Source organism: Aythya ferina (genome assembly GCF_964211825.1).
Source record: "Aythya ferina genome assembly, chromosome: 12".
Classification (NCBI taxonomy): domain Eukaryota; kingdom Metazoa; phylum Chordata; class Aves; order Anseriformes; family Anatidae; genus Aythya; species Aythya ferina.
Window position 1 is genome coordinate 9,836,703 of NC_140308.1, and position 17,236 is coordinate 9,853,938.

Sequence of the window (17,236 nt, forward strand, 5' to 3'; positions counted from 1 at the left end):
CAACAGTTTCATTCAAAAGTTGCGTGATGCAGAAAACGCTTTTTTTTTCTGCTGTAGTACTTCCAGTATCACACAGCTTTGTTTTGAGATGCACTGTACAGCAGCAGTCAGAGACCAGTGGACATCTCTGATAAAATTAGCATTCTTGAGTATGTGGAAGGATACAGATTCTCCAGCATTTCATTCCCTCCTTGTAGTGAGTGCCCTGTGTGGGACCAACAGCTGAATTTGCCAGCACTGTGTTGGCTCTTTGTACTTTGATCTCCTGCAGACTATATGAGAGGCATCCCCAGCTTCCCCAAGAGCAGGCTCAAGCAGTGAAGGTGAATTTCTGACCACACTGCAAAAGTGCTGGATGGGCTTCTTGCCCTTAGACCATAAGGAAGGGAAATGCCTTGCTCTTCTGTTTTTGTAAGCTCCCAGGTTATGCTTACAAGGTTGCTTATTACTATTTGTGGAAAATTAATTAATAAATCCAATGGACAAGACCCATTTCCCTGTGCTGCATGGCTCCCACCGTGGACCAGCGCTGCTGATGTATCGTGGTTCTGGAGAGGGTCAAAGAGAAGAAATGTTTTGATTTTGGACCTGATTGTTTCAACCTGATTGGTTGTTTCATTAGTGATTATTGAATGTAATATGGTAGAGCACTTAGTTATGAAGATCTCACTAGATTATTTCTTCAGTAAACTGAGTTATTTCCAGAGGCCATGCGGATCTTCTGTTCTATTTGTGATTTCACCTGTCTTTCTGGGATTTCTGTGTTTAGCCAGCCTCAGTCTCCATGTGTTGAATCGCCAGCAGAGGCTCTGCCCTCCCTTCCACTTCCCCCTTTTATTTTGGGTTAATTTCAATGCATCTATTTCACACAAGCTGCCTGCTGCTGACTTGAGTACTTGAATCTATTGATGTAGAGGAGCTCATTGATTTGCGGGTATTGTGAGTGCCATGAATCAATGGCCCTGAGCTGGTTTTAGAAGCTGCAGAGAATTCTAACATTTGTTCTGTTTCTTCTTTGTAGGTATCTGTATAAAATGTGGAAAAGGTGTGTATGGAGCGAGCCAGGCTTGCCAAGCAATGGGTAACCTCTATCATACCAACTGCTTCACGTGCTGCTCTTGTGGTAAGTCAGACTTAATGTAGCCTTATTAAGTGGCTTCCTTTTGTAATACGTACTCCTGTAGCAACCAGTGTGCAAGGTGAGACCTCATCTTGCTTGTTTCCTGGGGCAAAATTCCCATGCAGGAGTCCGGTTTCAAGAGTTGTTTTTTATTTACCATCTGTAAGTGTTCAATTTTTTTTTTCTTAAGTGACAGGCCAAAAAAGTAGTATTTGGTTGTTTTAAGGGCTGCATTTACAAAACGGCTTCAACCTGGCTTTTATAAGCACTACATACTTTAAATCACTTGTTTATGAAACTGTAATGCATACTTATTACTTTTACAGAAAAACAGTAAAATTTGTGCAGCCAAACCTATTTTCCCTCACTTTCTATTTGCAAATTCAGCTCCAGTCAATCACGTATTTGTAACTTCTGTGTGTATATAGTGCTCAAAAATTGTTTTCTTATGTTTGAAAGTGATAGAAACAAATAGAAATGGTGAGTTGAAACCCCTTGAGCTATTACAATGTTTTGATTTTTCAGAGGAAAGCTGTGCGGGTAAATCACTGTTTCCATGCTACTCTCAGAGCCTTTTCAGGTTCCTTTTTTCATTTGAATGTAAGAGTGATGCACTCTGTGATTTGAGGAAGTCATGGCTGTGCCAGGGAAAACAGGGCTTGGAAAATACAGGACAGCACTTTCAGAAGTGTTTCCTTTTAGTTGGGTGGCATTAAAGTGAAGTTGGAAACTTCCTCAGTGTCTTGTTTGAAAGTGCCAAGTGTGCTCGGATTCCCCACCAAGTTCAAGAGATCTCTGAGAATGCATTTTTGGAGTCAGGTAGCTTTCCTTGATATGGCCACACATTTACTTAGGTTGATAATATCTGCCTGGATATTGAAGACCTTGTTGTGATAAATATACGTTGCAAAAGATTTACCATGAGCAGAATGTGCCGAGTGTGAATTGTTTATAAAAAGGATTAATTAAGGATTAGAAAAAGAGTAAAAGATTATTGGCATAGAACTAAGTAAGTTTATAATGAAAAGAACCATTGTGAAGTTCACTTCTGAAAGGAGAAGTCTTGTCTTTTCTCCTGAGATATGTACAGATAAGTAAATATTTGTTTAAAGAAACCTACAACCTGAACGTAGAGTTCAGTGACCTTTATAAATCGCTCTGGACCATTACCAGGTTCTAGAATAAACTTGTCTCAAAGCTTCAGGGATCACTCATGACTTTGTTCAAGCCTGACACTGAATGAGTAGCTATTTTGTTGGCTCCCAGAGTAAACGAAGTGCTTCAGCATCCTGCTTAGCAGAGGATTACAAAATATGATATCGGATAATATCTATCCACTCATCGCCAACATTAACCTAGCCTAATTGCATGGGTGAATTCCAGCTTCCTCTGTGGGGCAGACTCTCTTTAAAAGTAGTCAGGATGTGTGTTTGTTGCCACAGGGGCCTGTACACAAGTGTCACACTCCTCCCCAGAAGAATAGGTAAGGGCTGGGGAATGTATTTTAACAGCAAAACACAATCCCAACTTAATTATCCAAAAGTACAATGAGCTTCTGTGACCATCCTGGTGAGGTGTGTGTGGCCAGTGTACATCTAACAGAGGGCGACTTGAGACATGCCCTTTTGGAGCGTAGCTCTGCCTCACCCCACCGTGCTGGTGGAGTTCTGTGATTCACACCACTTTCTGTGAGTCAGACGCATGCATGAGGAAACAGCGCTCCAGGTTGTCTCTGGGCTTCTCGCTGTGGTGGTCATGGGCTGGAGAGCACAGCTATCATCTGCCAGGAGGTTTTGCAAGCAAGAAGCGCTTGGGTTTCCTTCTGTCTGCAAGCTTTAATACGATCCTGGTGAAAGGGGAACGTGTGGGGCCTTTCTTATGTTAAGCACTGGAAGGTATCTAAGCTGTTAATATGGCAGCAGCAGGTGAAATACTTGATCAAAACTTATGGTCAACTGAGTCAAAAGCAGAGTTTTTCCTTTCAACTCAGCTCCTAAATAGCTCAAAGTGAGCACAGCCAGGATGGGGATGTTGCAGTAACTTCTGGGACAGTGCAGGTGGTAGATCCAGACCTTGGGAGTGAGGCATGCAGGTCACATTTGTGGGAGCTGCATCCTGGAATGTGCTGCTGAGAAGGCTTTACTGGACATCTTGTATGAGCAACTGAATGCGAACTTCTCACAGTACTGGAGTTTATGAACGAGGGGTTCATTTTACCTTGAATGTGAGACCCAGCTGAGGGTTCTGTGCTCTAGTTTTGATGCTGGATTTCAGAAAGATGAGGAAAAACTGGACAGGATCTGATAGCAGGAGTTATGTGGGTGATAAAAGCCTGGAGAAAAGATAATCATGAGGGCCCAGTGTATTTTGAGTATCAGAAATAATAAAGGGGGAGGAACTTGGCTAGAGCTTGTAATCAGCTTTTACCAGGAAACAGCATTAGAAAGTGGTTTCATGCATACTAGAGGCAAATGCAAGACAGACTTCTTCTGGAAGCTGAAACCACACAATTCAAATAGGGAATCAAAGAGACATTTTATATAAGGAGGATGATTAATTGCTGGAACAAAACAGCAAGATAAGTGACAGATTGTGTGTTCTTCGGTGCTTTCAAATTAAGACCAAATGTCCCATTGGAAAGTGTCTCAAGTTGAGCCAAACTTTTTGATTCAACACACAGGTAACTGAGTGATAATTGATAATTAATGACCTTTGTTAGGCAGGAAGTCACATCCCATGGACTAATGTTCCTCCTGGCCATTACGGTCTATGCCTTTGACAGGAGAGTAGAGGAGCATATTAGTGGCTGCCTAATGCTGTTTCCATGCAGGTTCCTATTTATACTTGGAAATCTGAGATAAAGATTACAAGCTTGCCTTTTTTTTTCCAGTTTTTCCTAAATAAGAAGAGTGATCCAAACTACCCTACAGCAGGTACCTTTGAGGATAACAGATCTAGAAAGTAAGTCAGTAACCAAAGAAGAAAAAATCCATACCTGAAGACATTTGATTTCGATAAAAGCCCACTATTTAACCAACAACAATTAAGTGTATTTTGCACTCCTGGGAAAAGCTGTGGTTTGGAGACCACTCAGACTGAAATGTGATGATGAGTAGGAGAGCCTCCAAGGTTCAGTGCTCAGCGGTGAGTGTTTTCAGCTCAGCAAGACAAGTGCTGTTAGACAGATAAGTGGGAAGAGACGGTCAGAACAAAACTCTGGCAGTCAGACTCCTTCCTTAGGTATCTCTTTAACTTTGGTTTCAGTGCTAAAGACGATCTGCCATGGTACTGTGGTTGAAAAGGGCAGTGCATGGCAGAGTGGGCCATGCTGGGCCTTCCAAGGGGAGCACAGTGCTTTCCCCAGTGCTGCCCCTGTGGATGCCTGTCAATGTGTCACACAATTCTTGGAGAGAATGGGATCATTTGCTGGGACCAAATAGTTACATGCAGATCACTATCCTCAGCCTCTTAGAGAAAACAACTGAAGTTTTTTAGGATGCTTTTTAAATGTAGGTTCAAATCTTCTTTTAGCTCTAATGCCAGAGAAAGTTCTTTTTAGGCCTTGATTCAGCAAAACGCTTAAACATGCTTGAATAAGTTAGATTATTCAAATGTAAGCATGCTTTGCTGAATCTTAAATAACAGAGATGGATTTAGGCAACAGTGTAGATTGTCCCTTCCGTTAAGTGTAAAATTTTACTTTTGGCAGGACTTCAGTTGCAAATTCTACTTATGGTAGACAAGCTGAAAAATGTCTGAAAAGCTCATCATCTAATTCTTCTTGGTAGTATTTCAGAGCATGGCAGGGTTTCCTGAAGGATAATTGCAATAATGCCAGGTCACCTGTGCCCTCAGTGAGGGTGGTTGGTTGGAGGAATTGATAGGATCTGTTTGATGCTTGTTACAGAAAATAACTTACCAGGCACCTCTAGGGTTCAGGGGGCGCAACAATGCTCAAATCATAGTGCCATCCACAGCATCTTTTCAGGCTGGATATTTTAATCTAGTGGCAATGATTGTAGAAACTGCAGTAAGATAAGCCTCTATGGTGAGGAGGTACCAGTTTGATATTTGTTACTTTCAGGTGGTACTTGCAGAGCTAAGGGCTTGATGTCTCAGGCTCTAAAAGCTGAGATGTATTTTACTGTGAAAAGCAGGGACACATTCTGTTCTTGAAGGCAAATGTTTGAGCATGCCATTCGTCTTTAATTTGCACTTTTGCCACTGGTTTTAAGGCACAGGAAATCACTGCAAGATCAATCAGAAGCCTAAAGCAAACTGTATAATCCCAAAGGTATGCAGCTCATTTCTTACCTAGTAGGTATTGATTGGACTGGAGAACACATGGGGTTTTTTTGCAGCAGTTTCATTTTAAGGGACAGCTCGTGAAGGTATCACAGTTCAGCTGATTACCGACAGTGCTGCTACTGCATCAGCATTAGCCTTTGTCCAGACTCCCCCAAATACGTTGCTACAAGCTCTAAGAGAAGGATTACAGTGAAGGTTGGCAGCACGCTCATTGTAAAAGGTCCAAGTGGGACGACTGTAGCAGTAGGTACTGTTGCCCTGAAGGTATAAAGCACAGTTGTGAATTAGCCCATGCCCTCCAGCTGGTGTAGAAGGGGAATCAGTTCGTGGCTGTAGATGCAACCTTTCTTTACACTTGTATTACATCTCGGAGACAACAGCTGCCTTCTTGCTGAGGCCACTGATTGCTACTGTATGTAAATGTGTATTAATAGAAGGTTGATTGTGTCCCTGCTTGTACTGAGAAGCTCCTTGTGACACTGCAAATGTTCTTTTGCGTATTTGCTGCCCCTGGTTGACCCTTTGTTTGCTTTTGGCGGTGGTAAGGCACAGAACATCTTAAGGTAGCTGAGTTTTTAAAAACAAAACACACATGCAAAAAACTACCAACACAAACTGAACAAAAATAAAACAGCAAACTTCCCAGTGGAAGGTTTGTTTTGGTTTTCAATTCATATTTGTCCTGTCCCTCACAGCATATTTATAAGTCTAGTGTGAGTCACAGCATCCAGACTGCACTATTGCCAATACTTGATTTGGAATTTTAAATCAGATCTCTGTGAATGCAATGTTCATGTAGAATAAAACAATTTAGCGTCAAATCTGATCTCTGTACTGTATGTCCACTGATGTTAGGGTTGGCTGTTAGTGGTACAAATTTGTGTTGGCTTTTAACTCTTCAGTGCCTTGTGGCCAAATCTCAGGTGAGTGAGTTGTAGCTTCAGTATCTGTTCATCTGCCTGCAGCTGTTCCATGCAGCTCTTTTGAGCGGTGAGAAAAAACACTGAGGATGTGTAAGGCAGAGGAGCTAATGAATATTGCTTCAAGGGGTACATTGCTGTGCAGTGAAAGTCTACTGGGAAGCTCATGTCCTCGCACACTTCTCTCTGCAGTTTTCTAACCACATGCTGTCAGGCCAGAGCAGACTGGAATTTTGGGATTTTTGGTCTGTAATCCTGCCAGAGCCATTGGCTAATACCTGGTGCTTAGGGGAAGACAAGCTGGCGGGTGATTCAGTGCTGTGCATGTGGGAACATTCCTCCCCGACCCCCGTGGCCTGGAGCGTGAGAGCTGGATGCCCTGAACTTGCATAACTGCAATTGTTACTCATCCCCGACTCAGACCCCGTGTTCGGATTGGATTTACGGCCACCTGAATGTTTGGTGATTTCCAAGCCATAACTGGAGCTGGCAGGAGCTCCTGATGCTCTGTGTGTGAGGCGGTTATTTTGAGGAATGATTCACTGAGAAAGCTAAATGCTTTGGAGAGGTGTGAGTTCAGTTAAGAAAAAGGGTTTGTGAAACACTGGTCTTTCAGGGGCTGCGTATGCTGCTACGACAGCAGTTTGTGTAGCTGTGTAACAGACAACTCGCAGCGTTGCTCCAGGAGTGCAGAACTCTGCCTGAGTCATTCTGCCTCTTTGGGATAAGTTACAGCCTGCACATAGCCCCGTGCTTTCAGTTCTAACACCTATCAAGATGGATAGTGAGAAGTTATTTCAGGTATGTCTGTAGCTGCAGTCCCAGACATACCCATTAATGCAAAACTCACCAAAAGGGAGGTACTCACTTTTTTTTTTTTTTTTTTAAAAAAAAAAAGGGCAGTCAGGTCATAGAGATGACAGTTGGCTTCAGACATTTGGGTTTACTTTGTGCAAGACTCTGAACCATGAATGAGTCTTAGCAAAGGAATGTAATCTTGGTTCCTGGTAGTTAACAGTCAGGCTTGGACACCAGCCCCTGTAAGAGCCCGAGTACCTTTGGGTACTGAATGGCAGGAAAATATTTCCTTTATCTTACCCTTGTTAATCTGATAGTTCTCCAGGCTTCAGAGACATGAGAAGGGATGGGGAGTGGGTTATCAGGTGTGTGAGATGGAACTGGCGGAGGAAACTCTCCTCTGTGTAGAATGTAGTTAGCTGTGGGCATAGGCTTTTTGTGGCGTTTTCCTTTTTTTCTTTCAAGTTGTAGTTCACAGCGTTGCCTATTGCTTTGTGCCTCAGCTATGCCTTGGTCTGACACAGCGCTGATGGAAGTGCTTGCCTTCAGATAGATAGACCAGTCCCTTGACTGTGTCCCTTCTACAGATGATAGGTGCTCTGTCATGAAAGGTTTTCCTTCCTGTGGCTGCTTGAAATCAAGTTAGTTCAAATGTAAGTTAGGACCTGTTTTTTAAGGGCAACTCATCTGATCAGTCTAGTGCTGGGCCCTTGCTTTCAGGGGGACACCTCAGATGCTCGAAGAGAAACGTGTATAGTTCCCTTCACACAGTATTGCTCTCCTGAGTAGCTAGCCAACAGAGAGATGGGAAACGTTTCAGTCCTCCGTTTCTGATTATAAGAGGGCATGCGATGAATAGTTGGTGGCTGGTTTGTCTGTCTCCTTGTTTCCTTGAAAGGTATTAATTGCATTCTGCTATTAATTATTCTAGCATTAAATCCATGGCATTTGATGGTTTTTTTAATTGGTGGGGGTTGCCTGGCAACTGATAGTGGAAACTTTTCTCTGCATTGCTTGACTGACCATAGATATATTCCTCCCAAAATATTTTTGTATTAATAATGTGGAACCAATCACAGACAGTGCCTGTGATCCTTTCGGGGTTTGGAAAATATGTAAAATACAAAAAATATATGCTAAGAAGGCTTCTGCCTCTGTTTCTTATTTGTAAGAGCTATGGTAAATACTAGAGGGAATCTAATCACTTATGTAATTTTGTTTGGAATGCCACCTATTGTTTCGCATAACAAGATTTGCAAAAATTACCCTGTTTCCTTATCAACATCTATTATCTGCAGCTCTTGATTGTCTTAGAAGCCCAGATCGCTGCTGTTTTTTCCATCTTTCCATTCTGCTCTTTCTTGCCTTTCCCTCTGCCCATTTAAAATGTTTTCTTGGAAAACATCTCAATTTCTCCAAGAGAGCAGATTCCCTTGTGCTGCTGGGTTCATCTCTCAAAGGAGAAGAAATCCAGATAATCCAGAACAGAGCACAGGGAAATCACTGACATTATCAACAGATGTTTCTGCTGCCTATTTCCAGGTTCTGAAACTTCTGAGTATTACTTACAACTGAAGGGAAAAACAGGGAGGAAAAAAGTAGAAAAAGAAAGCAAATCAAAGGAGATATGAGGGGTTTGCTTCATCTAATTTTGTTGATCTAGGTTTTTGCTATAGGTTATGTGTTTTGTAAAATACATAGTGAATCCCTTAGTATTCAGAGCAGTCACTTATCTGAAAGCCAGAGCCTGCTGAAACAATTTCTAATTTAATATCATCATCGCTCCTTAAACAATAAATGAACCCTACGTCCACATGTACCAGTTAATCAGTTTTGTCCTTCGTCACCTCAGCACTCAGTCAGTTCTTCCTCCCACTACTGATAGTTTCTTTCCGGTGCCTCTCCCAGTAAATGTGTGCCTCATGTGCAAACCTGTTTGTGTACACAAACCCGTCCACGTTCATGTGGTTGGTCTCCACTCTACATGTGTGTCCCTTGCATGTTCTCCTCTTATTTGGCTCAATCTCTCGTTCCTCTGTCCCTGTCCTTTGGATGCATGGAGCTCGCTATTCGTGCTCTGGGCTGACTGGAGGTGTGCTTCGTGGGTTGACGTTAACTGATCCTTTTCCTGGTGTCTTGGAAGAATGAGACTTCAGTTTTTCTTACGTGCCCTTTCTGTGAGGGGGAAGCCAGCTTTCTGTCTCCCTTGATTAGTTCTTCCTTCACTCTGCCTATATTTGCTCTGGCATGTGCCTACCCTACAACTGAAGAATTCAGACTTTATTATTTCTGTGTGGGCATCTTTTGTTCTTCATTTCAAATGAACATAATAAATTTCTTTACTAAAGACCTTCATTTAACTGCTTGTCAGTACCTCTTTATCCAGAAAATTGTCAGCTTCCCCCTCGTCCTTGGCACTGTTTGAAATTTCACTGTACCCCGATGACTTTCCACTTGCCTAGTGTTGTGTGTATTTTATGCTTTTCCTGGATCCCTGTGTTCCCAGAGTCTAAAGACTCCAGACTGCTGGCAGCCCATCGTATCCCTTACCAAGGAGGCAAGAGTATGATCGCTTTGCAGCCATGGAAGCTTCACTACGTCCTACTACATCCTCCCTCACCAACACAGCTTCTCTTCCAAGCTGCCCCTGTACTAAGTCAACCAGATCATATTCTGTTCTTAGTCATGTTGCCTGTTTTCTGTCTCCAGTCTTGGACTTCTTGCTGTCCTTTCTGGTGATACTCCACACTGTGGTGGCAGGATGTCCAGCCACATGCATACTGCTCACGTCTGCCTTGCACGTCCTGCCAAAATAGGGCAGGATTTGTCAGTGAAATGTTTCATGAAGCTCTTGACAACAGAGGCAGTGCAAAGTGGAAATGTTTTAGCTGCTGCTGTTGTCCTTGTCCCCATGTGCTCTCTAACAAAGGACTGTGTGTGTTCCTCGTCCATGTCTCCTATCTGGGCTAGGTTACCAACTCATCCTTAGGCGCTTTTGTTTGTCCCTTCATTCAAGGGAGACACAGCTGTATGGCCCCAAACGTCATTGGTGTTTAACAGCAGAAAGCAGTCAGAACTTTATCTTACGAAATAGTTTTACAGATTGAAGGTTTTCACTGCTGCTTTTCACCTTGAAAAATGCTTCTACTACTTGCAAGTCCAGGATTGATGCTTCCCAGAATCTTGCTATGTACAAAACAAAATAAAAGGGTTTGTTGGTGTAGTTTGTCTTCACATTTATGAAATAAACACCAGCAGACCCAGCATTTCTGTCCCTGGACAAAGGACAGGGAAGACTCCAGCATTCTGTCTTTCAAGCTTCCTTCTGGCAGTGGACGTGAGCAAAAGACAGAGGCATTTTAGCCAAAAGCATTAACATGTTGGTCACAAAGGAGTAAATCCACCCTGTGAATTGGAGGATGGGGTTTTGCTCCACTCTGCCACAGCCTTGTTGTCATCTCGGGCAGATCACTTAACCTGTCTGACCTTTTCTATGTGGCTAATTATTTCTGCCTATCTCACAAGAGTGATACTGGGCTGCTTTCATTAATATTTTGAAGAGAATTGGAGATCCTGAGTTGGAAGTACCAGTTCAGTGACAAGTTATGTAAATTCTGAAATAATTATATCACAAATAGATGCATTTGTGGGAGGAACCACTTGCAATATCTGGCATCCAGGCTATACAGCTGTTGCAGCATGCTACTGAAAATAATTACTTTCTCAAATAATGCATATTTACAATTTGTGAAAGAATATTTTGAGGATTACATGTCATTAAGTACGTGGACTAATGCAAGATTTAAAAAAGAATATTTTCCGAGCGCTGTTCCCCAGAGCCCTGAGTGTATGGGTTCCCATTCCCCTGTCCAAGCCCGACGTTGTGTTTTTAATTTAAGTATCCAAGGAATGCTGTTTCCAGTATGCAGAGGACTCTGAATCGGATGTGAGACACAAATGCACCAGAGAAGCTTATCAGAGAAACGGGCTTGGCACAAAGCCTACATAAACAACCATAAATTTTTTCTCATTTAACTGACGGGACTCGGGAGGATTGGCCGATTATAGCTGCAGTGGGCCGTCCTTGGGCACCAAGGAAAGTGCTTCGGTGACCCCTGGTATTTGACATGAGCCAAATGTTTTGCTTGCTTATAAATTTACGGTTATAAAACAACCAGCTTGGTTCTGGTAAATTGACTTCTATAGGTCACTTTCCAGAGTTATTTATCAGTGGTGGATGTCGCCTCCCTTCCTTAGACTTCTCAAGAAACTTCAGCTCAGTTATAACCCAGGTAGGGTTTCCTCTCTGCTTCTCTCTCTCCAAACACAGAGCAGGAGGAAAAACTTGGTATATTTGATCTTACCCAGAAAGCTTTTTTTCCCATTCCAATAAATATCTCATTTCCTGAAAATCCTACCTTTGAGCAGAACTTCTACTGGGACTTTTTAGATTTATCATCATTCATGGCCAAATCCAGTTTCAGTTACTGTCGAAGTGCCCTTGTGGGCAGCAGCATTAGCTCCCAGCTGAGCATCGGGAGCCTTCTCCACTCACACTGATGGTGCTCCCTAGGTGAGCCTGTTCTTGTGTAAAAAGCAAGTAATCTTAATTATGAATGCAATGCCAGAAATAGTAAGGACTTAATTTATGGTTTTAATGAGAAACTCCTGTTTTACTGGAGTGAAGCTTCTCTGTGGGTGCCCTGTGTTGAACTGGCACAAAAGGAAGAAATCTCCATGCTTGCAAACTCAGTCCCCCAGCACTGAATTAGGTGCACTAACTCCTTTCTAAAAACAAACCTGAAGCAGAACCCCACCACGGCCTCCCTCATGGCCAACGGCCAGTCTGCACTCAGTGCTCCTCCATTTATAGGATTATTGACTCCATTTGGCAGCTCGCAGGGCCGGTATCTGATTGAGCACAGCCAGTGCGCTTTGGCAGCCAGCAGACAAGGCGATATGCTGCGCTATCAGTGAGCTGCTGCGGGTGAAGCAGTCTGGCTGGGGCCAGCACCTCCTAATAAATGCTCTGTGCGAGTACCTGAGGACCTGGACCTCTTCTTCCCATGGCTGTTTAGTACTCAGGGAACAGGTCTGTGGCCCTGGGCCAGAGTAATTGCTCCCGTTGTTTGGGGCTGTGGAGGCTCAGGTGCTTCAGTGTTTTGCCCACGACATTGCTGTTCTTGACAGCCCTCCGAGCTGAAATGGCAAAGGCTGCTCCCAGCTCTATGTGCCATGTCCCACAGAGCAGAGTAACAGGTGAAGGTGTAGCACAGCACGTTTGCATTTAAATTTTAATTTGTGTGATGGAACTAAAGAGATGTGGAAGCCTACCAGCGGTAGTAAGCATTGTTTGTGCTTGTAGAGGAATTTCTGCTGAGCGGTTTTGCAGGTACTCCTGCTGCCTCGTGCAGTCTGGGAGGAGCTGGAGAGGAGGGTGTAGGAGAGGCTGCTGATGGAGTCACGGCCTCTGAGATGTGTTCAAACCCCACGGTAAGCTTGGTTGGTTGTGAGGTTACTGGGGCCTTGTGAAATCATGTCCAGAGTCTCCTGAGAGCGCTCACTGCCTCGTGGCATTAGCAGCAGGCTCGTGAGAACAAGTTTCATGTCTCACAAATGTTCTCTTCCCTCTGCCTGTTCATTGCATGAAGTGACGGTGGTGTGGAGGCATCTGAGCTGGGAAGGGCTCGCCCTGCTGCCTCGTGCACCATCCTGCTGCTTTGTCTGCACGAGCTCCCTTTATTGATGCACCAAAAAAAAAGTGAATTCCTTCCCCTTCTGTTCAGGGCCCCAGCCAACCGCATCCTTACCTGCTCGAATTGCTGCTTCCCCCATGACTCACCTGGCTGGTCCCTAGCCCTGCCCTCCCCTGCGTCTTCTTCCATCCCTCGCCTGCAGCCCGGCCGTGTTCGGGAAGAGGCTCCTGGCTGCCCCAGCATCCTGCCTGCCTCCTGCAGGGCATGCCTCCCACAGCGCTCCCTGCTCTAGTTCCCTCCTCAGGCTTGCTTCTCTCTCCCTTTTCCAGGCTGATTTTTCTTGCCTAAAACTGTAACGCCTCAGCTCTGTTTGCCATAATCCTGTGGATTTTCACTGTTTGGGATAATAACGATAGAAGCGAATGATGAGTTAGGCAAGAAATAGGTAAAGCACTTGAGGAAAGAAACTTACAAAGTTTTTCCTGTAAGAAGAAATAAAATCACCAGTTACTGCTGGCTTCTGCCAGCTCAGCTGGCTGGCTTGGTGTAGGTGACTCAGAGCTTGCCTGCGTGTGGCTGCTGACAGGAGGTCTGCCAGCTCTTTAATTGTACCTGAGCGAAGGCATCCGATTAATACCAATTTAAAACTGTGGATGGATTTAGCAATCACTTTTGATTACTGTCTGCTGTGTGTAAATGGTTGTCTATCGGTGCATTTAAAATCACAAGTAGGGCATGTTCCTAACGTTGGGCGGGATGCAGTCACAGGACCTCAGTTACCTTGCTGGCTGCCTGGATACACTGCCCTGTCGTTTTTCCAACTGCGGTCCCTGCAAAACTCTTCCTGGAAATAATGCAAATAGCTTAGAGTGAGTCAATGGATTCCTGACGTTAGGAACCGCAGCAGTGTAAATTCAGACCTATGGAAACAATTTGCTGGATCAGGATTAACAACCCAGTGTTTTCCAGAGCAGTAGGGTGCATGCATCCTGGGGGATGTGCTAGATGATCCATGGGGTTGCAGGAAGAAAACCTTACAATTTCATAGCCTTTGCATATAATTTATAAATAAGTATACGTACATTAGGGGTGCATGCTCAAAAAAATTTTACTGATAGGGGAGCATGATCTAAAAAGTTTGGAGACTGCTCTTTTAGAGGAATACACAGCCAGCAGGACTTCTTTTGCTGTTTCTGCAAGTTATTCAACAAAGGAGAGTTTATACACTGGGGAAATGAGGTTGGAAGATGTCTACTTAAACTTTTAAGAAGTCACATAGGTGAGAGCCAGACATTGTGTTTTCTAAGCCTTGATTTTGAAAAAGGAAAAGATGTCTTTTACCTTTTTAAAGTTTTAGTAGCAAATCATCCCTGTTGTTTTTCAGGCAGTGGTGTGTGGGGCTGGCTCAAATAAAGTGGCCGGTGGCTAATATCTCAGAAGTACTGTGGTGTTTACATGATGATGGTGAAGAGAATTTGGTGTTAGACATGGAGAAAGTACAGCTTAGATGTAGGCATACAGAACTGGCTCATTAAAACCTTAGGGTAAATGATGTGCAAAGGGAAAAGTTGTCATTTATCAGTGGAATTCCACAGCTGGTTCTGTGCAGTTTTGAATGAATAACTTGATGCTTACAGCAACCAATGCATTTGTGGTTTGCTCCATAGCTGCTTTTCCACCCAAGTCTTCCAGCCCAAGGTTTGGGTGAGTGAATGGGATATAAGAAGACAGAAAACCAGGGAAAATCAAAAGAGGGAATAACTAAGTTTGATATAAGCATGGGTGAAGGCAGAGGTTTTCATCATCATAGTCACCACTGGCTGTAGTGGCAAGCTGATGTCTCATGCTGGGTAAGGAAGCAGGGAAGGAAGTGGATTTAGTGGAAAATTGATTGCATCTACTTGGGCTCTTTCCAGCTGAATCCCGAGTTAAGTACATTCATCCTGAACTAATCGTTGGGGAGAATTGGCTGAAATCTCACATACTTCTTAAAAGGAAATCTAAGCATTAAAGGAACAATATCTTTATTGTACCTGAGTTCCAAAAGAAGCAAGTGTATTATCAGGAGTCCTACCTATTCAGCTCTCTGTCTTGGAATCTGCTTGTGCTTTTAGTTTTAATGTGACCTTGTGCAGGAAACTGGGCTCAGCCTGCCACAAAATATCAAGGACAGGCTATTCGGGAGGGTAGTTTTCTGATTATATTTTGAATTGGCTGGGCAAGCCCCTCTTCATTTCAGTAATTCAGTACAATTATAGTTTTCAGTTGTATTTTATCAAAAGAAACGTATGCTAGATTGTCACCAAAACATGTCTAAGATGGTTGCAAGGGTTGCTTGAAGTTACACAGAATAAATCTAGAGTAACATTATTAACATCAGTATAATCATTCACTAGTGTGAACAAGGGAAGAGTTGTCTCTCTGTCCAGTTCTTTCAAACTTCCTGCTAAGTAATCTGAACCCAAAGACTGTGCTTCAAGACTGGCAGAACATTTTAAAGCTTTGTCATCCTGAGAGTATTTAGAATTTTCCCCACTGTCTAGTACTAACCTGTCTAAGATTGCTTAGCAGTTTTGGTGCTCAGACAGAATGTATGTAGTTCCCCTTTTCCACATGAAGAACTGCCCTTATCACATGAGGAAAAGAATGTAAGCTGTTGCTCAAGATGCCATCTGTAGGCACTGCCGATCTCAACAATCTCCTGTTATTGCAGAGATTCATCTTGGAATGAGAGTGTGAGCGTTGTGAGCTTCATTTCACAAACACATGGGTGCCATTGGTGTTGGATGTGACTCAAGCACTACCAGCATGTTTAGGTCCAGCAGCAGCACCCTTTGATGCTACTCACAGCGAGGTGCTGACGCATACGATGCTACTGGGAGGAAGAAAGTAAACTGTTCCTGTGCAAATCCATTCTTGTTTCTCTGAGACAACTCAGAAGATAGGTTAGGGAAATTGCTCATCTCCCTTGAGGCACTGTTGCATGTTGCCACAGGATTGGGCTGTGTCCACTCCTTGTGTTCAGCATACTTTTATGCATAAACTGGTAGGAGAGAAGGTGATGCTGCAGCTCGCTCGGTGCAGAGGTGATACTTGGCAGTCTGACTCGTTTCGTTGTACCAGCTCTTGATCACATTTCCAATCACCTGCTCCAGAGGCAGGCTAAGCTATGATTTTTAGTTGAGGCTGAACTGGAAGGAAAAAGCGAATAAGGACTTGCAAGAAGGTGGCAATGGTGAGGGGTCTGCAGTGCCCTCATTCACCTAACTTCTGGTAGTTGTCAGGTTTGTCTGGTGGATTCCTGCCCTGAATATCCAGATAGCAGAAGAGACTAAATGCCTTTTTTTTTTCTTTCCCTCCATTTAGTTTTACTGGAATACAGTGGCTTCTTCTTTTGGCTCTATTCCTGTAGAAATTATCTCTGAGCAGTTCACTCTCCATGAAGACTGTTCCTGAACTTGAGGCCGTGCAGAACGTGGTGGTTGAGTCACACCTGCAGGGAGCTCGCCCGCAGCAAGAAGTTTCTGAGTCAGGGACTATTGGTTCCACATGTGTCCACTTCTGTGTTGTACAATGAGAACCTCGGCAGAGCTTCAAAAAGCCACTAGATAAAAATACCAGCTGTGTCTGTGGGCCTGCACCTTGTCCACTGCTGGGTGCAGGTCAAGACTGAAGTTTCAGGGTTTGATTTACAACGCTGCTCTCTGGTCTGGTGGCGGTGGCTGTAGAGGCTGCCTCGTTCTGCAGGAAGCACCAGAAGCTGAGATCAGCAGAGGTTTAAAACAAACAAAAGGGAACGCTTCATACAATGCATAATGAAATTGTGGAACTCACTGCCATAGGGACAGTGGAGGCCAGGAGTATAAATGAGCTCATAGAGGAATTAGACAAATTAAAGAGGGATTGGTCCAGCGAGGCTATTAAACATAATAGTTCTGATGCAACCCACGGTGCAGGAAGGCCTTAAGTGCTGGTAGCTGGAAGCAGAGAGGTTATTCTTGGGAACGCATCAGCCGGTGCGAGCCCTGCTTCTAATGCTCTTTCCCATTTAGCTTCCACTCTTGGCCAGAGTTGGAGACAGGATGCCGTGCTGGAGGGATCCTTGCTGCTGCCGTTGTGGTGGTTCTTAGAGGAGCTTAAATGAAAACCACCCACCACGTTCTGTGGGTAGCGGCTAGCAGGGCTGCTCGGGAAGGCTGTGTCCTGCAGAGCTGGGAAGACTGGGCCTGGAATAGACTGGGGTTTGGTGATGGATGCATTTTGCCATAGAATGGGCTGACACTGGGACCCCTGGGATAGCGTGATAAGACAAGTACTCTTTTAAGTCCCGGCTCACAGGCAGCAGCTGGAAAAGTTGAATTCATTGTTGATAACAAGCGGGGTCTGTGATGGAG

The 17,236-nt window shown here is 43.9% G+C and overlaps 1 protein-coding gene across 3 annotated transcripts in view; it reads left to right on the plus strand.

Moving 5' to 3' along the window:
• Positions 1 to 17,236, plus strand: part of WTIP (WT1 interacting protein) — a 79,629-nt gene that overhangs the window by 26,674 nt on the left and 35,719 nt on the right. For all 3 annotated transcript variants that reach the window (XR_014697316.1, XM_084533795.1, XM_084533796.1), the window contains one exon: positions 1,022 to 1,123. Coding sequence is in view for 2 of the 3 variants with exons in the window: in XM_084533795.1 (XP_084389921.1) it covers positions 1,022 to 1,123 (102 nt within the window). In the remaining variant the exon portion in view is untranslated. The remainder of the gene's footprint in view (positions 1 to 1,021; positions 1,124 to 17,236) is intronic.